The 21,475-nt window shown below is 35.7% G+C and overlaps 3 protein-coding genes across 5 annotated transcripts in view; all 3 read right to left on the bottom strand.

The window, feature by feature from the left end:
- Positions 1–3,975, bottom strand: part of LOC131937633 (chitin synthase-like) — a 30,693-nt gene extending 26,718 nt beyond the window's left edge. The window contains exons 1-4 of the mRNA XM_059295219.1: positions 3,814–3,975; positions 3,034–3,202; positions 2,264–2,397; positions 185–260 (exon numbers count right to left, since the gene is read on the bottom strand). Coding sequence (XP_059151202.1) covers positions 185–260; positions 2,264–2,397; positions 3,034–3,202; positions 3,814–3,975 — 541 coding nt within the window. The remainder of the gene's footprint in view (positions 1–184; positions 261–2,263; positions 2,398–3,033; positions 3,203–3,813) is intronic.
- A 354-nt stretch (positions 3,976–4,329) lies between these two features.
- On the bottom strand, positions 4,330–11,678 carry LOC131937620 (uncharacterized). 2 transcript variants are annotated; one of them, XM_059295177.1, is made up of 8 exons: positions 11,629–11,678; positions 8,478–8,550; positions 7,880–8,070; positions 7,651–7,785; positions 6,701–6,863; positions 6,365–6,415; positions 5,425–5,571; positions 4,330–4,827 (listed from the first exon to the last, which is right to left on the bottom strand). In XM_059295177.1, exons 2-8 carry the CDS (start codon positions 8,518–8,520, stop codon positions 4,679–4,681), a joined length of 879 nt encoding a protein of 292 aa, XP_059151160.1. In that variant the 5' UTR covers positions 8,521–8,550; positions 11,629–11,678; the 3' UTR covers positions 4,330–4,678. The 2 variants fall into 2 exon arrangements, with proteins under 2 accessions (XP_059151160.1, XP_059151158.1); XM_059295175.1 differs by having other exon boundaries at positions 11,399–11,666.
- A 4,219-nt stretch (positions 11,679–15,897) lies between these two features.
- LOC131937627 (beta-1,4-galactosyltransferase 7) lies at positions 15,898–21,457 on the bottom strand. 2 transcript variants are annotated; one of them, XM_059295210.1, is made up of 7 exons: positions 21,395–21,457; positions 19,798–19,992; positions 19,144–19,309; positions 18,615–18,840; positions 17,883–17,966; positions 17,529–17,633; positions 15,898–17,077 (listed from the first exon to the last, which is right to left on the bottom strand). In XM_059295210.1, exons 2-7 carry the CDS (start codon positions 19,949–19,951, stop codon positions 16,811–16,813), a joined length of 1,002 nt encoding a protein of 333 aa, XP_059151193.1. In that variant the 5' UTR covers positions 19,952–19,992; positions 21,395–21,457; the 3' UTR covers positions 15,898–16,810. The 2 variants fall into 2 exon arrangements, with proteins under 2 accessions (XP_059151193.1, XP_059151192.1); XM_059295209.1 differs by lacking the exon at positions 21,395–21,457 and adding an exon at positions 21,223–21,304.
- Positions 21,458–21,475: the final 18 nt, after the last annotated feature.

The following is a 21,475-nucleotide window of genomic DNA, read 5'->3' as shown; positions in this document are numbered from 1 at the left end:
AAATGTATTCATTAGGACAGTAAATATATAATGCAACTATATGAAGTTTTATACACACATACATGGGCGCGCACGCATGCATACACACACACACACACACACATATATATATATATATATATATATATATATATATATATATATATATATATATATATATATATGATACAAGCGTATGGCTTACCATCTTGGTTCAGAAACTTATTATCTGTGACGTAGTTCATGAACATAACTTGACTCCATCTCTTCTTCCCTAGGACCTAGACAACAAGCTGTCATTTTATTCGAAAGTAAAGCACGTTTGATTTCTTTATTTTTATTTGTATTTGATGAATATAGCAATCTGATCACTTTATTACATTACGTATTGGGGCGACTTGGGCGTGAATTATACTAGATCATTTTAGAGACATAGACAAAAGATTTTTTTTAAATGTAATTTAGCCTTTAATTTTCGAAGGATAATTTCAGCAATGTACTTGAGTCGTAATTTGTGTGGTTTGAATTCTTACTTTCTCGTATATATGACGTATAGAAAAAGTATTGTAATCGTGCACAAAAATAACATGAAATTTTGAAAGTTTTCACCGTTTTACTCCTCAGTCCTTCATCACATCCGAAGTATAGAGGACTTATTTTAATCAGGCAAAAATTATAAATACAAATATATAAACATTTTGGCGTTTCATGCGTTATGGAGTCATAATACCTGGACTTTGCAATTCTGTCCGTATGTCTGTGTATGTGCGTCTGTGTGTAAACACGATAACTTGAGTACCGTTACATCTAGGTTGATGAAATTTCATATATAAGTATTCTATCAAAAACGTAGATCCTGATCAACTTTTGAGCGATTTTCCGATAACCGGAAGTGGTACTTTTTCTACTTTGAATTTTTAAAAAGCCTATAACTTGAGTACTATTTCAGATAGATAAATGAAATTTCACATGTAAGTATAGGATCTAATTCTCTACCTTCTGTCAAATTTTGAGTAATTTCCGTTGATTGAAATTACTAATTTACGCTATTTCCGATTTCTCAAAAAACGAATGTAAATTTATAAAGTACTAATAATATTCCGCACTATTATGCACGTTTTTTTTTTGGCGTTCACGGGTGTGCAATTCTTTTTTTCTAAGAGATTTTATTCTATTTTAAAAAGTTGAAGTATTTAAAATGGATTAAAATTCATGCCTATATCCCGAGTTCCCTTCCCCTGTTTTTTTTATAAAAGAATATTCGAGAAAGTTTAGGGGAGATCGCTCCCGGTTTTTCTATATATATAATTCTCTTCTTCGAGCCGTTAGAAAACAAGCTGCAAGCGCGCCTTTGCAGACCCCTCTCTTCCTCTTTATCGCTACCCCCCCCCCCCACCCCCCCCCCACCCCCACCCCTAAATGGTCTGGTGAGTTGTAGTTCACTCTAAATGTTTACATTTTACAATCATACAGACGGGTTTCGTGACGGCTATTAGGGGCAGATAATTTAGTTTGAAACGATTTTAAACTTAGGGGAGGTAACTAAGAGGAGGCTGCTTTCACGGGGGGGGGGGGGGGGGAAGGGGGTTTAGTGTTTTAAAGCACATATTTTCAGTAGCAGCATTGGTACTGTCGAATTCACAAATTATGAATTACTGAAAAGTAGAAAAAATAACAACTAAATAGCGGCGTATGATACGCCGCGGGTCGGCTCGTTTTAAATAAAATAGAAACCTCCCGATGTTTATTCTGTCGCTGTGTCGGCTTAGACATCAGACCTTCACCTTGGCCTATATTGTCAACAACTGAAATCATATTTCAATACACTGGTATTTTTTTCCTCCACAAAGAATTTCATTGTGCATATTAGTTATTAGGTGGAGCTTACTCCTCGACAGTGTTTCTTTCAGACTTTTTTCTCCCGGGCGTGGGGGGGGGGGGGCACTTGATAATTATAAGGGGCGAGGTGGCGGACTAAATGGCTACGTTTTCCGGGGGGGGGGGGGGGGCTGGTAAAAGAATATATTTTCTATATAAATTTCCATTTCGTTCGGGCGGAGGGGGGGGGCACTAGACTTTGCTGGATAACCTCGACACGATCTTACATATTTTAAATTTAATCATCCAAATGTCCTCTAAAAATTACAACAACATAAAAATTTCTAAAAATAGCCGAATTTTCAGGTGGGGAATTCCCGTAAAACAAGACCGTAGTTGTTTCAATAAAAGACAACACCAATGAATAGAGCGCGGTAACTGTGAAACCCACTGAAAGGATTTGTACCTTGGAGTTGTCTTTGAGGTGAATGGTCAAGGGCATAAACTTGGTGTTGCTGCCCTGCGGATGTTTCTGTTTTGAAATGTTTAAACATTTATGTTGTTGGCCGTAGGGCATTTCTTTAAAGGAACTTGAAAAATCTGAGGGGGTAAAAAATGGCAGTTATTGATTTAAAGGTTTAAATTTTCGCAAAGAGAAAGGTGGGAAGTAGAGTGAGGCAAACGGGAAAACATAGAGGAAGGAGAAGGGGATATTAAAAGGAGAGACATGGGTTAGCGAGTCTTATGACAAGGATTCTGGGTAGATTTTGGTGCAATATATTGATAACTTGTGTGCATCTTGTGAATACCTATATCAAATAGAGAGAGAGAGAGAGAGAGAGAAAGAGGTGGAGGGGAGTAGCATGGCAGCCACGGTTGCGTAATATCATGGCCGTTGGTGTTTCTCAGATACTATCGGGACACAGATACTAGTGGGGATCTCAGATACTTTCTGGCAATGCGTGGTCATTTTCAGGCTATTTCTAATAATTTCAGGGAATATGTGCTATTTTTCGGTGCTATATGTTAGGTTATTCATGATAATTTCTTGCAATACGTGATGTTTTCACGTGATCGTGAAATGGAAGCAAATGTTTGAAAAGTCCTAAACAACGAGTTTTTTTGCGAATCACCTCACTTTATCTATTTTATCGAGAAAATTAAGGGCGGGTAACTCTATACAACTCATCACATCACCAACAACAACATCAACAAAAGAAGACCCGAAGAACTCACCCAAAACCTCTCTAGCGACAGCAAACAATTTGACAGCATATTCCGTGATGTAGCCTTTAGACACGGCGTCGTCAAAGAAAATGTGCGCCTCAAACTCTGGGTCTGAAGGCTGGAGGGAGCTGCTTAGCTCGGCCAGTGACTGAAGGTAGTCCCTCATCTCGTTCTCGCTCTGGAAGAATAAAGTAAAGTAAAAAAAAAAGTAAAGATTCCTATTTAGACCGAGCCATCTTTTGAGCAGATGAAGTAGAGTCAGTAGCGTAGCCATGATCGTCTCATGGGGGGGGGGGGGGGGGGGTTCAAATTTTTACCCGGGGACAAACTTTCGATTTGCATTCCCCCCCCCCCCCCCCTCAAACTTTTGATTTGCACCCCCCTCAAACTTTTGATTTGCACCCCCCTCAAACTTTCGATTAGCACCCCTCCCCCCCCCCCCCCTTAAACTTTCGATTTGCACCCACCCCTCAAACTTTCGATATGCACCCCCCTCAAACTTTCGATTTGCACCCCCTCATACTTTATTTATATACCTAGGGGTCTATGGGGGGCTATGACCCCCCCTAACCCCCCCCCCCCTGCCTACGCCACTGAGTAGAGTTGATATGTTTTTTGTCCTATAGATATGAAGGTATAGCGTGGTCGCCACATTGCCCAGCCGCCTTTACTTTCCCTAACGTGAGTTAATAATTTACTGGTACTTAAATACTCATCCCCATCGCATTACAATGTTACTAGTACACACACTGTCTAAGACGTTGTTTTGACGGCTGAGTACCGACTTACCTCACGGTACATAGTTGTACACACGAACACTCTGTCCGCTTTGATTTTCTCTCGGTCCCCCAGCACAACAGACGATCTTCTGACGACGGCTCTGATGTCATAGGTCAGCACAAGGAGCCAGCTCTCTAACAAGACACTACCGTAGCCGGGTACCGTAAACATCTGAAGTAATCGAACACTGGTTATTTTTTAAATTCTTGCTAGGTTATATTTGACTATAGATTAGGAATTATTTGAAAATATGTCAAAACTTTTAGGACAATTTGGTCGTAGTATCTTTAAGGCGTCTCTTCGGGGGATAATACTCCTCCACCCTCCCCCACCCCCGAGCGAATTAGAAGAAGTGTGTCATTAATAGAGAGAAAATATACTTTGACCAGCGCCCCTTTCGTCCCCCCCCCCCCTCGGAATATTAAGTGCGCTCCCCGCACCCAAAAGTTGTAAATACCCCCCCCCCTCTCCCCAGACACAAACATAAACAAACAAATAAATGACACAAGGTACACGTGCCTGTTTCTCATCCTGCGAAGACGTGTCCACGTACGTCCGCAACCCTTTTACAGCCACCACGATATAACACACACAGAAGCCAATCAGTATCGGTACATCCCACGCGGACTTAAACGCATGCGCATCACATATCTCTTCCCGTCGGACTATCGTCTGGCACACTTTATTGCAGCCGACCAACAAAATGGCGCAGGGGAAAGACAAAACCAAAGGGAGCCCGAGACATGTCCGTTTCAAATTGGCGCGGCACGCCAACAGAAAGAGAATATAGCAGCCGCATCCAGCGAAGATATGAATGTAGAACTGGTAGTTAAAGACAGTCGAGATGGTGTTCATGTCGAAGTTGAGTTTAAAGCTACTGAATGTGTAGGTGTAGGGTGTTTTGGATGAAATAGACCACAGCTGATGCCACTAGGGTGGATAAAGATTTGACAAAGTAAACAATCAAAGAGGATTTCCATGTTGAGTTGGCTTCTTTCCTTTTCCAGAACCGTCTCGCATCCCCTGTAAAGTAAACACAAATAATGGTGTCAGTTTTTTACTTCTGTAGTGAGTTGTCACGGAGAGTGACAGTAAATGAATGCAGTAGAAGTGATTTAGAATTGGTCAATCATACTGATGAAAAATAAAAATACTTAAAGAAACTTCCAGAAACTAAGCTGTACTTAACTCGAGACGAGGATTAGCTAAATCTACATTACGTACTTCGTACATTGCAAATACAGACTGTATATTTATGATTTAAAAGGCTGTAGAGTGTATCTTCTTGTACTTTTTCGTTCTTAATTGTAAGGTTGGAATGGGGTTTCCTCCAACACAATTAAGTATTACATGTCAACTTGCTATGCACCATATATGCTGTTTACTCCGATTTCCGCCTGCTTTTCTTTTAGGATTTGCTTCCATAGCCTTTGTGTAAACAAGAACAAACTACAAGTCAGTAGTTGTATGATTTTGGAGTTTTCTCTCCTAGTTGGGTAACTCTTCCCAGAAAATAGCCTCATATGCCCGCTGGTTCGAGCCTGGACTTTTCAATAATTGCAGTCATGAGCTTTACCGACCCGACCACACTGACCCCCTAGGATGTATCAAATAGCTTACCTGTGTAGTTTAGATGTGTGCTCACGTGTAGACAGCTGTAAGGGATGTGGGCCAGATTGACCAACAGGATGCTAACGGCTGCCAAGACAACCAGATGGTCACTGGACGAGGTGAAGGTCATCTTGAGCACATGGACAGTTAGCCAAGCTGGGATGTTAAAAAACAGAACGATATCAGAAGAGATTTTACAAGATACGAATCTGTAAGTCCAATGAAATTACAAACTGCTGAATTCACTCGCCCCCTCACAATGAATTACCATAAAGCTCCACCTCAACCTCCTTAAAACAACAATTGTTAGGATTTAAATCATTATGTTATGTGTTTTATTCTAAAAAATGTGTAGTCCCATTTTTTTAACCACCCCAAGCAGTAAAAAGAGGATTATATATACTTTGCAACGGTTTTAAGAACGTTAAGTTATTGTTTTATAACGTTGAACATTTTTAACCAGACAGCACCAAAAGTGACACTGTCAATATCTGTAACTACACGTGTGACAGTTTTAGTTGTACGAGCAATGAAACAGAAGCTTTTATCCCCGTGTTAACTTCAGTACTTGCTCCTCCCCACACTTTACAAAAGTCTGAACCCCTACCCCTGGATATACGATGTCATATATTCAAAATCTCTCTTCTTCTTCTTCGTTCTGAATTTTAGTGTTGGAAGGGATACCTTTCGTTGACTTCGATTTCAGTCTGCTTTTCATAGCCTTTGTTCAACCAAGAACAAACTACAAGGCAGCAGTTGTTTGATTTTGGACTTCCTATCCTAGAAGAGTGGCTGTCCCCAGCTAACGAGACTCATCTGCCCGAGAGTTCGCACTCGAGACTTTTCAATTTGGAAACCATGAGCTTTACCGACTCGACCACGCCGACCCCTTAATATTTTCTTTCGGTATCATTACATGCGAATAGATTGGGCTAAAAAGATAACTTACCCAATCCAGAAAGAATTATGGCTGCACTCAAGAAACGCTGGTTGGTATAGGCTGCAAGTAGAAAGCCTCAATGACTCATATCACAACATGATAAATTGGATGGGAGGGGGAAATAGGGGGGGGGGTAGTGACCTTTTAATATCAATACAGCACCTCCCCCCCTCCCTAAGCTAATAAGACACTCTTTTGAGTCTATAGAATGCCGGGTTTCGGACTTTGCTGGTAAAACATACACAAAGACACATACACACTTACAATAACAAATTCATACACACACATACACAGGCATACACATATATATATGTGTGTGTGTGTGTGCGGGTGAGTCATACTTACAGTTAGTGAATCGCCCCCGAACGATCTGTATCAATACCCTTACTACAGGGAAAGATATCGAGGCTGACATGATGTAGAGGCAAGTCAACGAATCAGTGAAGGGCAGCACACAGAATGTGAAGATCACTATGCCAGCAGGTTCCAGGGTTCCAATGGCAACGCACTAATTAATGAAAGGGGAGTTTATTATTTGTAATCAAGACTGCAAGTTTGATGTCATAATTTTAAAATTCACAACTTAATTAAATGCGTTCTTTTATTTTATGATGGAATATTAAGAGGGTAAACTTTTAATTAGAAAAGTCTAAGATCTAAAACTTTCTTCTTTTTTCTTAATTTTAGTGTTGGAAGGGATCACCCTCCAACACAATTAAGGATACGTGTCAACTGGTTATGCGCCGTTGAGGCCATTGACTCCGATTTCAGCCTGCTTTTCTTTTTGGGTTTGCTTCCATAGCCTTTGTCCAACCAAGAACAAACTACAAGGCAGCAGTTGTTTGATTTTGGAGTTGTCTCTCCTAGAAGAGTGGCTGTCCCCAGCTAACGAGCCTCATCTGCCCGAGTAAGACGTTCTGTTTTATATTATGGTCCTATCATTGATAGGAAAAGGTGATCTATAATTCACCAAACAGTTTAATTAGAACATCTTAAAGAAGACATCAATAGCGCAAAGTGACATCATTAGCTTTCTACACTTCATAAAGCAAACACTGTTTTAATGATCTGGTTGATAATAATACGTGTTCAATAGCAATTCCAAGACCGAATGTTTAATATCGCAGGTGAAGAAGAGTTAAACTGTTATTTGTTGCATCGGTGTAACTGAAGATTGCCCGTATGGGGGGAGGGGGTACATGATTGTTCTACAATGAGATTGATTCCACAGAGTCCCAAAACCATGTTCTCGACCCCCACCCTCCCGTCTATAAATTAAAAAAAATTCGACTCACCCAAAATATTCCACTCTTGGTCGGCCAGCAATTATTTTGAGTCAACGCCACCATGAGCACTGCCCGAACAAGGAACAGCCAATACGGAGCCGTGATTGTAAAGTAGATGAGAATCCTGGTCGTTTCATAGTGTACCTGACGTAAAAATTGGTTTGAAAATAATTTAAAACACGGAGTTAATTAAAATAGGTTTATTAAGAAATAATTATTTCAAGCTTGTGGTTGATACCTGGTCTTCAAGAGTTGAATTTGTGGTGTTCAGGTACCTTGACAGGCCTAGAAAAGTCAACTTTGTGGACACTAGAAGCACTAACATAGCACAGGACAAAATTATTGTTGTCGTCCATTTTATTATAGTCCAATGGAGCTGTTTTTGCCTTGAGTCGGTTTGTCTTGAAATTTTATTTTCCAGTTTGGCGTCTATATAAAACAAATATAAAAATCTTTGTAATAATAAGCTTTTAAATGAATTGAAAAAAGAAAATGAAATAAACTTGCTGTATTTCGTTAAAGCTTTTTGTGCACTCATGAGATCTCTTACATATTTTAAAGACCTTTTTAAAGACATATTTTAAAGACCCCCCCCCCAAGTGTGGGGTATTGGCCAGTGTGGGGTATTGGCCAGTGTGGGTATTGGCCAGTGTGAGGTATTAGCCAGTGTGGGGCTTTGACTACAGGTGGTTTGTCAAAGCTTCGTGTACCAGATCTAGTCTAGATCTAAAGCACCTATAACACAGACATAAGCATTACATGAAGCAAATATCCTAAATAAATATATAAAGTATAATTCGTCAATAACTTGGATAAATTAAGAATCAAAACTACACCTTCCTGTGCATTTGCTGGTATAGGTACAATAACATCCTCCATTGGTGTCAGATGTTTTCAGCTGTCTCGAGTCTATAAAAGATAAATTTACTAGGTGATACACATTGTATATAACTGTAACTGTGATTTTAATAAACCGGGCAGAGGCGTAGCGAGGGGATGCGGACCGCACCGGGTGACACCATTTAGGGGGGTGACACCAAGGCAAAAAATAGCAATATATATATAGAGAAAAATGATAATTCCACTTAAAAGTGATTAATACGAGTGTTAAATAGACTTTTAAGAGGTGCAAATCGAAAGTTTGAGGGGGGGGGGGGGTGCAAATCGAAAGTTTGAGGGGGGAGGGGGGGTGCAAATCGAAAGTTGAAAGTTTGTCCCCGGGAAGTGTCGCTACGCCTCTGGGGGGTGACACCATTAAGTGCCGCACCGGGTGACACCCAACCTCGCTACGCCACTTAAACCGGGAGTGATCTCCCCTAAACTTTCTCGAATATTCTAATATAACACTACGTAGGATGGCAAATCGGAATATAGACATGATTTTGTTTACTTTAACTTTTAAAAATAGAATAGAATCTAGTAGAAAAATATTATTAGTACTTTATAAATTTACATGCGTTTTTTTGAGAAATTGGAAATAGCGTAAATTAGCACTTCCGGTCAACGGAAATTACTCAAAATTTGACAGAAGGTAGCGAATTAGATATTTTACGTACATGTGAAATTTTATTTATCTATCTGAAATAGTACTCAGGTTATAGGCTTTTGAAAAATTCACATTAAAAATAGTACCACTTCCGGTTATCGGAAATCGCTCAAAAATTGATATGGATCTACGATTTTGATAAAATACTTATATATGAAATTTCATCAACCTAGCTTTAATGGTACTCAAGTTATCGTGTTTACAGACATACAGACAGACACACACACACACCCACAGACATACGGACAAGATTGCAAATTATGTTTTTCCGTATCAATGAGGTGTAAAACGTCGAGATTTACAAAAATCTCGATTTTTTTTTTTTTTTTGCACGATTACAAGACTTTCTCTATACTTCGTATATACGAGAAAGTAAAAAAGGAGTTATTCTGTTGCTTTGGTTTCATTCTATAAAGAAATGTTAATGACATTGAAAATCTGTATTTTTATCTGAAAAACAAGAGTATATGCGAATACTATATGTTGTTACACTGCAAACTCAACTGGTTTCATTCTGGAAACAAATGTTTTTGTATGCTTGTCTTTCGTTTAAATTTCCAAATAACATGAAATTATGACAAATATAAATAAAATTTTATACTTAAAAACCACCACAGCTAAAAACAAACCACCTCAAAATAAAGCCACCTGTATATAAACAACTTGTTTCATTTCTAAAATATTTCATATATAGAAACTAAAAAGACTTACGCACAGTAGGCTACAATATTAAATAAGTAGATCTAATAGTCAGTTGATTAATTAATTTGTCCCTTTTTTTATCTAACTAGTCACTTCTAAGTGTCCTCTTACTCAACTAGCACACTAGTGCAGAATGGAACGTGTATGTTGTTAAGTACTGACAGCTAAGTACTGACACTTCATACTTTCCTTGAAAATTGCAACTAACTACCGTGTATGCAACATTTATAAGGTCAATCATAACAAGATTTTAGTTACATTTTATTTTAACAATTTTCAAACTTACATTAAAATTCTTAACAGTAAGTCCAAGTAAAAACTGTTTTATATTCGGGCATTTTTCACGAACTTTTCATTTTATTTTTGACTCTGTACACATTATGTAGTGAGGCGTTCAATACAGCGATTGGCATTTAGCATTAGCATTCAACAATTAGCATTCAGCGATTAGCATTCGGTGGTTACGTGAATGTTGGTCTTTTAAGAATAGATGTAGTACTTTAAGTGAATATATCCAGGTATTAATGTGATTAAAGGCGAGTCTTTATGTGAAAATTTGCTGCACTACCGACGCGAAAGCACCATAGAATACTAAAAATATATAAGCCTATAACGTTATGTAACATTACCGTAAACCACCCCTCATACAACAAGTAATTTTAGGAACCACCACCCCCCCCCCCTCCCAATTGTGTCCACATATTCATCCAACAAGTCAAACTTTAGAAACCTATAAAAAAATATTGATAATTAATTAAATCATAAGCAGTGTTATATAGCATTGTTTTCAATAACCCCTAGACATACATGGGACACGGCTGTAGACCCAAAAGTCTCGAACTTGAAGCCGGGACTCAGACAGTGATGAGTACCAAACTTATGTTGGAGAAGTAAGGTGCGTGGGCATAAAACCTTCTATAATATCCGCTTGTCGAGATCGCAGTTCAGTTAGAGTATATATATATATATATATATATATATATATATATATATATATATATATATATATATATATATATATATATGGTGTGTTCTACTGCCTGGTGAAATATAAACCCACCAACTTTTCTTTTTTCCAATGACGGGTGAAGGGAGTAAGCTGACCCTCCTGACAAAAACGGTAGTCGCCAATGACAATAGGCCTATTCATATTATTATATTTAATTTGTGCAACCTTCCTCAGCTGAATAACAATTGCCCCCCCCCCCACTTTAAAAAAAAATTCATTCTAAGATCATAACAAAAGGCCATGCATATGTACACACATATATACCCATCACAATTTTTGCCATGAGCATTTATTATCTGTTTACAGCTCAAAAGTATATGTTGTTTACATGACTGTATGCGACAACGCGTGTATGTGTGGTCGATACTGTGACAGTCCTCGACGTGGTCTTGATGAACATAAAACTCTCCTTAACGTCATGACTGGGTATCTAAGTGTGCGCTGATGAAAATTTTAACGTAATAAAATAACAGCCAGGCGTAAAGAAAATTCAATTTTACCTGTAAGGTGTTGAGAAACTTCACACGTCACCTACCACACGAAACAACACCTGCACAGAGCTGTACTTGTTTTTATAACTAGCGCAACGGTTTCCATACAGAGCTATCACACGCTCAAAATTTTGAATATGACAGGTTGAATTTCACCCATATAATAAACAAACTTTCTATCATTGAAGTTTTTTTTTTAAATCTATAGAACACAGCAGTCAATTTTTTTTCTAAAGTACCGTCAAGGGTTCATGCTTTTCCTGTCATACTTGCAGTAGATAACCTTGGCCCACTGCTGGTCTGAGCCTAATATCGTATGCCTTGAAATCCGGATCTTACCAGGAAGTTTACTCTAGGTGGCTGTCACAGTATCCAGTATGTAGATCCAGAGGCGTAGCGAGGGGGGGAGGTGCGTACCGCACCGGGTGACACCATTTAGGGGGGTGACACCAAGGCAAAAAATAGCAAAATATATAGAGAAAAACTTGAGGGGGGGGGGGTGCAAATCGAAAACTTGAGGGGTGGGGGGTGCAAATCGAAAATTTGAAAGTTTGTCCCCGGGAAGTGTCGCTACGCCTATGGTGGGGGGGGGGGGGGGGTGACACCATTAAGTGTTGCACCGGGTGACACCCGACCTCGCTACGCCACTGGGTGGCTATCATAGTATCCAGTATGTAGAACTACTTAGCACTAAAGCAAATGTTTACAGTTGAGATTAAAATAAAACAATTCAAGTGGATTAATGAGTTCATAGAGAGAAAAAAAATGTTCAGCGAATTACATCACAGAGTTGAAACCTTTGTAAGGGATGAGTCATTAAAAAAAACTAAGTGTAAAATAAACACAGCTGTTTTAGACTCAAAAACCTTAAAAAAGGACTGGAAATTTGAAATTAAATATGTAATTCACATTATTATTCTTATTTTTATAAAATATTGCATGACCGTCAAAGATAAACGTATGTGAAAAATGTGGAAGAAATCGTTCAAGTGGAATTTGGGGGAAAGGAGGTGGGGGGGGGGGGGGGGGAGAAGGGAATTAAGAAGCATAATTTGACCACAACAACCTGCTAAAACGAGGTGTAAAGTCTTCAAAATGCTAATGTTGATATACCCTAAAGACTTTGCCTATAAAGTGCAGCTAACACAGCTACAGTTGTACATAACATTTAGCTTAAAAATTTACGAAGGGGGTGATAGAAAAAGAGGGTGTGGGGGTAGTGAATTTATCTTATCTTTTGCAGATTTGTATCTTTTATGAAATTTTAAATAAAGTGTTGTTTAAATCTATGGATAGATCTTGTAAAGAAAATGTAGGGCTAATCTGGACACCCCCCAATATAAAATATACATTTAGCCCATCGAAAACTTAACTGAAAGGCTAGATCAGCTTATGTATGAGCATTTAATGTAGGCAACAATTTAATTATTTAAGGTAGTAAATTGCCAAAGCTAAATGTGAATAATATTAAACTATTCACTGCTTGTAATATTACAAACGTGTCTATAATATGGAGCTTATACCAGTTATGTTATTTTAGTAATAAACTGAATCAATACAGCAGGTCATTGTAACAATGTAATAAAAAGGCCACTTTGATCAATGTTGTCAACATTAAAAAATAAAGTTTTATTATCATTATTTTAATAGACTTTGAAGGGGTAGAGAGTAAAAACAACACACTTGGGGGTGGGGATGAAGTGGGACATGTGATTGGGAGTGTTGGGGTGGAGGGGGGGGCAATACAGTATTGACCCATGTACCACGATATGTCAGGTAACATCAAAGATCACACTGTTCTCAACTTTGTTGTCCATGCCCTACTTCCCCCTCCCCCCACCTTAAACAAACAAATAAAAACCACCAGATGAGAGTATAAAGATTTATTTTGTAGATTGTGAAGAAAACAAAATCAATAACAACCAGCTGCAAAATAAGATAAAACAGGGTCAATGACCTTCAGATATTTTCTAGAGCAGATTAAGTCTAGGTGTTATGTAAGAACTATACCATTGGTAAATAATTACAGCAGTAGAGGAATACAAAGTAAAAAATACAAGAAGTTAAAAAAAAACAACTTAAAATAGTATTTAAAATCATGCATTGGTTATTGAAATAAATTATTAATGGAGATGAAAAGATCTATACATGAACAATAGACGAAAATTTATTGAACGAGGGGACAAAAAAAAAACCTCAGAGGGTGCTTGCTTGTTACTACAAAAAATGTGTTCCCTCCACTGAGTAATGTAATGAGTATTTAAACAATTGTTTAGCTTTCTTCTGGGTACTGGCAATAGCAGCACACATTCATCTTACACACTGAATAAACTGTTCTAACATAACATGCCATTTCACATTAAAATCTAGGGAACACAATTCATAAAACTCTGTGGTAGTAATTCAGATTTTTCTCCCTTTAGGATATTTACCTAACACATTGATAAATGATAACACAGCTTAATGTTCACATCTTTCATAAATTAATTTACTAAAGGACTGAATAGATTCAAAGGACATTACTAAGTACATAATGTTCCTCTTTATACCTAGCAAACCATAGGGTAGATGAAGTAGAGTTCATGATTCTTGATCTTGGTATATGAAGGGATGGTGTGATCTGATTTATGCCCAGCCGTCTTTATATTCCCAAGCATCAGGTACCCATCAGAGCTGGGTGGACTCAGGGATGTTCTACAGTTCCAAGTCCGGACCAAGATCTGAACTCGAAACCTTCAGGCTAGTATCCAAATGCTCTACCATTTGACCACACTATCCCCAGGACAATATTCACAGGCATGTTACTTAAGGACACATTGTAAAGCCAGAAGGACATTTCCAACTGCATTTGCACAATGATGGTAACACTGCACCCCTGACATAAACTACAAGACAATACATGGCTTGATAAATTCAACATTTAATGACTAAAAGAACAACTCATTTCTATATTAATAAAAAGTTTAGACATTAACATTTGAACATGTTTACCTCCTGTTGTAACCATAATTACCCCCCCCCCCCTTGCTCTACCGTGTTATTCTAAACCATATGGTAATGACGTATACCAGCTTTGTTACAGATTTTAACTTAAAAGATATTTTAAATAGCTTTTTCTACAACAAAGGAAGTAGTTTGAAACCAGCTGTTTGATTAATTAACATGTTAACTAGCCTGAAACTATTTTAAAAACAAAATTAACTAAGCTGATATAGCTTTACTTTAAAATATATTTTATATTTCAAGCTGTGAAAAAATATGTATCTAGGCTTATTGATCAACTGATGTGTGAAGTATAATGATAGGCTGTTGTGTACTTTTTTTATGGGATGATTAAAGAGAACCACTCCAATAAAAAAAACTTAAAAAGAGTTGTCTTTCTTTGTTCAAATGTTAAAGAAAAAATGTGATGTAAAATACAACTTACTGTCTGTGTGAGCCTTTCAAACTAGTTTTTGTATATTGTTTTAAAAAGTGGACCTGTTATAAAACTTATTTTATTTTCAACCAACATTTTATATTTAAAATCCTACACAGAATACAAAGATGTTCTAGTTTAATTCTAATGTTAAAACATAATATTATTAATATACTTGTGATGTAGTTTAAAAATTATACTCATTTAAAAATGCATTAATTACATTAATCATAGATTTTTACTCATAAATTGAATATACATCAAAGATTTTATTTTAATGCTCAACAGCAACAACATTTTGATAAAAGCTTTCAACACACAAGTCTATATAGTGACTCAAGGTTGAAAAAACACTATACAACAGTACATATTGTTAGGTTTTTTTTTATTTTAACATAATGGAAATTAAATACATTTCAAATGCAAATGTGTGCATTATTTAATGTAAAGAAAAAAAAACACTTAAGAAATTGTGTTGGTACATGCTAAATTGAGATTTTAATACTTTCATTCCTTCAGTGTGGGATTATTTCAAAATAAATCAAGAGTAGTTAGCCTAAAACCTAACAGCTCTAGTTTCTATCAATATATGTAAAACTTTAAAGTCAGTACAACCGAAAAACTTTGCAACCTAACTAGAATTTAACATATGTTACAATAATAATGTACAACTACTATTTTATGACAATAAGATTTCAACAAGGAAAATAACTTTGGTCCACATATTCACTCAAAATTTGTGTCTTTAATTATAACTCAACAATAAAAATCACAATATAGACACTGGCTGGGAATATTGAGCATCCCACCAACACATGTGTCAAATCTAGCTCTATAATAAAAGTGATCACATGTTTATAAATATCTTGACATGACGGGAGACAACACTCACACCAATGGACTTCATGTACAACTTTTTGTCATGGTTATTTTCATCATCTTATAATACATTTCTATGTCTAGCTATACTAGTATCATATATACATATATATATATATATATATATATATATATATATATATATATATATATATATATATATATATATATATATATATATATATATATATATATATATATATATATATATATATAGTACTTATGTGTTATTAAATGTATATCATACTAAAAAAGATACAACTATCTCAGTAGGCTTATTGGTTTTAAAAGTCTAGTTTATCACCTGTTTTTATTTTAATTTTATACACTTTCAATAAAACATATTAGGGATTTTAAAAAATAAACTATCACCTTAAAAATAATGAAGCATATAGCAAAAGAATGTTTTTAAAAATAAAAAGCATAATTATTTTCCATCTTCCATTTTGAAAGAAAAATCTTAAAAAGTATTTTGGATAATAAAAGTGAAACAATGTATATAAAAAAAGGCTGGCATGGTAGAAATGCAGTTTACTGTAGATGGAAGGTACAGGCAGTAACAACAACAGCATTAAATAGCATTAAAAAACATTTCTATTATATATAATTTTAAAAAGTTATAGAGGTTAAATATGACAGAAAAAGGATTCAGAATGTTTATACAAAATAAATTAAATGAAACAATTTTAATGAATGAAACAGTATTCAGTTTTTAAAAAAATTTGTTTTTGAAATGCTTGTAAAATTGACAATAAAAAACACCCTTGTTTTACATTGCACTGATTATAACTGCCAATAAATAATTTAACATGCTCAACTATATATAATTATTATATTATGTTAGCCTAGATAAAACTGAAATAAGCAAATCTTAAGTTGAATGCATTAAACTTCACAGAAATATCCTGTGTACAGATCTTACCTACAGAAAACTGAAACAGCAAATCTAAACTTGAATGCTTTAAAAATGAAAAATATGTTCTGTTTAATGTAAATTGATTTAACTATTTTATATAACATAAATTGAAATAAAAAGGAATTATATTTTTGAAGATTGACTAGGAAGTAGCTCAACTAACACAGGCAGGGACAGAGAAAGTTGTTTTAAGATGTAACAAAACGGATCACTGTTCAGGGTGTTTAGGAGTTGGACCAAGCAGCTCTTGATTCTGTGGTGATCCTGTTGTTGGACTGTTGCTTTGCTGCTCCAGTCTCCTGCGGTACCATTCATGGTCCTCGGCTTGAAGACACCAAGGTGTGAAATCTACATCGCACTCGAGGAATGTGTTCAGCAGAGTCAATGGCGCTCCGTCGATGGTCATCAGTTTCACACTGTCCACTGCATACTTGACGTTGCTAACCCCAGTCTCTTTGTCCAGTTTACGTGTTTTCTGAAGCAAAACAGTTTAATTTTATTCACTCTAACTAAATTAGATGAATCAAATCAAAGTGAAACAAATGCTATAATTCAGTTGTATCATCATCTTTTCCATTTGTGCCCAAGACACATGAGGCACATGAAGTAGAGTTCAACTGTTTCAATGACCTCAGAATACAGAAGAATAGTGTGGTCAGCACTATGCCTAGCCACCCTTGTTTCCCTAACATGTGTCAGGTACTCATCAGAGCTGGGTGGACTCAGACACATCCTACAGACTTAAGCTCATGGTCAAACTCAAAACTTTCACATAAGTAGTAGTAAACTCTACCAACCAACCATGAATTTCCTAATTGTATTTTTGCTGACCTTTAAATTAATTTTAAAAATAAATAAAAGAAACCCTCTAATTAATTCAGGTATATAAACGCGAGAAGAAGATTATAATTTTATTGTTTACTGACCTCTCGCTGATCAAAGAACTTGTCGTAGTCTCTAGGTCTCTTCCTGCGATCATGAAGATGCTTGAAAGATTTGTACCCTGTGGTCAGGTTGCCAGGTCTTGTCAGCTGAAGAAAAAATTATTCCTGTTAGAAAAAGTCACATTTAGTAGTCTTTTTGTTGAACTTCTTGTCCAATGGTTACGAGACTCAAGTTGGGATAGGTGAAGGAAGGTTGTATTTAACTTACCATATGGTACCTTCATAAATCGAGTTCATAGATACATGTAAACTATTCACTATTTGAAAACTAAAACTGTATTATGTTTTAATCATGAGATTAAAAATCTCAACTATTTTTGTGTGTGCCAAACTTACACTGAATTTAGCTTTCCTCAGACGAACAAAAAATTCATCATCCTCTCTTCCCCATCCCCAATACTTATTTGAAAGACCATTTAACTGAGGAATAAAAAAAACTAAAGATTATTATAGTATTTTTTTTTTATTTTAAAATGTTTATAATAACAAGTTTTTATATAAGCACTAAGAAGAAGAAAATAAATGGTTTTCTTTAAATATCTAACATGTAATAATGCACCTCTGTTTTAATAATTAAAAAGAAAATCATGCGTCACTTATAATATTTTAGTAATGGTATATATAATCCATTTCTTTTTCTTTTCTTTTTAGTGCATCTAAAAAAGCTTGGTATTATAAACATTTATTATTTACTTTAAAATGTTCTTTAAAATTTAATATAAAGAATACATAGCTAAGATGTGCATAAAAAAAAACACAAAAAATGTAAGCATAATAGTGCTGAAAGATAGTAGCCTACTTTATATAAATAAAAATCCTTTATTTATTTTCAGCAAATCAATGAAACACCTGACTGAGACAAATTTTACGTCATAATGTAATGTCATAGGGTATGTGACTATGCGTTAAGTTTACTAAAAATCAGTAAGGTAAAAGTGATTGAAATTTCACTACCAAGTGTTGACAGCTAGAGGAATCAAATTAAGTAAAGGCTTGTAAAAATAATAGCGATGTTATTAAAATAAAATAAGATCTATGAAGTAAAAAGTATTTATTGAAGAGCTGTACCATTTCAAAATGCTTGCTTTGAATAAGTAAAATCCCTCCGACAAAAGTTTTGTAATGATACATTGGATGCAGGTGTGGCGCAGACAGATGGTAGGGACCTTCCTCTGGGAAATTGTACCTCAGCTCATCATTCAGTGGCAGAAGATCAACATCATGCATGGCTATATAATCACAGCTGCTTCGTGTCTCTAGAAAGCCAACATTTATAAGGGAAGCTCTATTGAATCTGTCCAAAAAAATAATAAATCCACTTAATATTATACCTACAATCTTACTGTACATAAATTATTAAACATGTTATTTCATCTTGAGTAAAAAAATTGCCTAGAAAAAAAGGTACCTAAAATTCATAAACAAAACAAAAATAATTCACTATTTTAAAATGAAGGTTATACTATTTCTGTGAAAAAAAAATTGTTGTGAATGTTAGAAATCTTGTGTCATTGAATTATGTTTATTTCATCAGTTTAAAATAGTTTTTAATAATAATAATACAGCTTTAAAAAAAACCCAATTGAACTACACTTACCTATATTTATCCAACTGATTAACAACAACAATTTTATGTTTAATATCTTGTTTTTTTAAGAATTCATGAATGTGAGGTGCAAACTCAAGCAGCTCCTCAAAACGATTGCGGAATGGTATGATGATACATAGGGAGTGTTCAGAATTATCTCCTTCATTTCCTTGAACTGATTTTAAAAAAATTTAAAATTAAGACAATCAGATACAAATTTAAACATTTTGGTTAGCATTTAATATTTAGAACATTTTTACCAACTAGAATGTTAACCCAAAAGTCTCAAGTTTGAATCCGGGTTCAAGTCGGTAAAACGTCCCTGAGTCCACCCAGCTGTGATGGGTACCAGACTCATGTTAGGGAAAGTAAAGGCGTCTGGGCTTAGTGCTGACCATACTGTCCCCAAGGTCAAAGAAACAGGTGAACTCTATTTCACCTATCTATGGGCCAACAGATTAGAAAGGGAACTTTAAATTATGGACCTATACTTACAAAAAAATACAAAAGCATAGCAAGCCTATTTTAATTGGTATAGATCCAGTTACATACATATTGTATAGAAGTATGTAGTACTTGTAAATTAATAGGCACTACAAAAGAGAGTAGCCATAGGTAATTTAAATATTATAATTAGGCTATATAATTTTTGAATAATCTTACCTTCATTCATAGGGCAAGTACATTGCAAAGATGGTCCATCTTTCTCACGCAGAATGCATATCCCCCAGTATATAGTAAATATAAATGTAAATAAAAGTCCAAGCCATAGAACCCGAAATAGTTTTCTGGCAAATCCCCTGGGTACTTTTGCCATCCATTAAAATTCAACTTGAACCACTTCTGTGACTTCACCGTCTATGATGAAAAATGAATAACACTTCATTTACCCAATTTCCAGATCTAGCTAAATTAATCATACCTAGCCTAACTAGTACATAGTAGACTACTACACTCTAAATAGTGACTCTATAGGCTATATATTTAGTTACTAGTTGGACTGCTATTAACTAATAAGTTTTATAACTAGACTACTAAAATCTTGATCTCAAATTTATTTCAATAACATTACATATTTTAAATAGTATTAGGTTGCTAACCAAGTCTCGAGTTTAGATCTTGGTTCGGCCTCGAGTGTGCAGGATGTTCCTGCGTTTACCTATGTACGATGGCACCAGACTTGTATTTGTGAAAGTAAATGCAGCTTGGCTTGGTGCTGACCACACCATCAATTTATAATTATATTAATTATTATTAACATAAGGCAAGGCCTGAGAGGCCTAATGAAATGCAGGTCAAGAAGAATATGAACTCTACTTCAACTGCCCTATGGATTATTATTTATTTAGTAAGTAGTAAATTATTACTCATTAATTTAATAATACAATAATATTATTAATACTCTTTACTTTATTTTATAAAGACTACAAGTACAAGCACAGTCTATACTCTATATCAGGGGTCTCCAAACTTTTTAGTCCGAGGGCCACATTAACTATCAAATTTCAGTTCGGGGGCCAGTTTCTTCCAGGCATGTCGTGACTTTCTGAGCAAGTTCCTCAGACAACTTCAACAAACGTTTTTTTCCGTGGACAAAAGGATCTCCGCTGGCCGGATGAGAGGACCTCGCGGGCCGGATGCGGCCCGCGGGCCGTAGTTTGGAGACCCCTGCTCTATATTAATAGACTATATAACTATAGTCTATAACTAGATTAGATCTACCACTCAACGTAACAGTAACAGACTAACAAAACAGTAACGTAACACTCGACTACAGTAACAGTGAGTAGACTAGCTAGCTAGTAGCTAGTCATAGACAGAGTAGCTGTAGTGAACTGAATGATCATCATAGTATAGTATAGTGTAACAACAATGTGTAACATAGTTTTAAATTTTAAAATTTAAGTTTTAAATTAAACATAGATCTAGGACTTAAAAATCACTTAGGCCTATTAAAATTAATATTAAATTACTAAATTATTTATTATAACATTTGCCATTGGCATCCAGGCATGTCTAAAATTTAGTGACTAAATTAAAAATGTTAATTAGGCCCTAATAATTTTTTACATTTTACAGTAGGCCTACCGATTCCAATTATTAATTTGTTTTTAACCAATTTTTAATAATACACCTCCAAGCTAGGCCGTCCTAGCCAGTCCTAGGCCAACACTGGTCCTACTCAAACTAGGTCTAGATCTAAATCTAGATCTAGACTCTAGATCTAAATCTAGATTCTAGTAGATTCTACTACTCTTACACGACGACAGTAATGTGCAAGTGTAATTCTACAATCTACAGCCTATGCCCAGTGGCTAGATCTAAGATCTTGTATTTTGAT

This window comes from Physella acuta, unplaced genomic scaffold (assembly GCF_028476545.2).
Source record: "Physella acuta isolate Inbredline_101_S28 unplaced genomic scaffold, ASM2847654v3 ptg000215l, whole genome shotgun sequence".
Lineage (NCBI taxonomy): Eukaryota > Metazoa > Mollusca > Gastropoda > Physidae > Physella > Physella acuta.
This window is presented reverse-complemented; position numbering and strand designations above follow the sequence as displayed.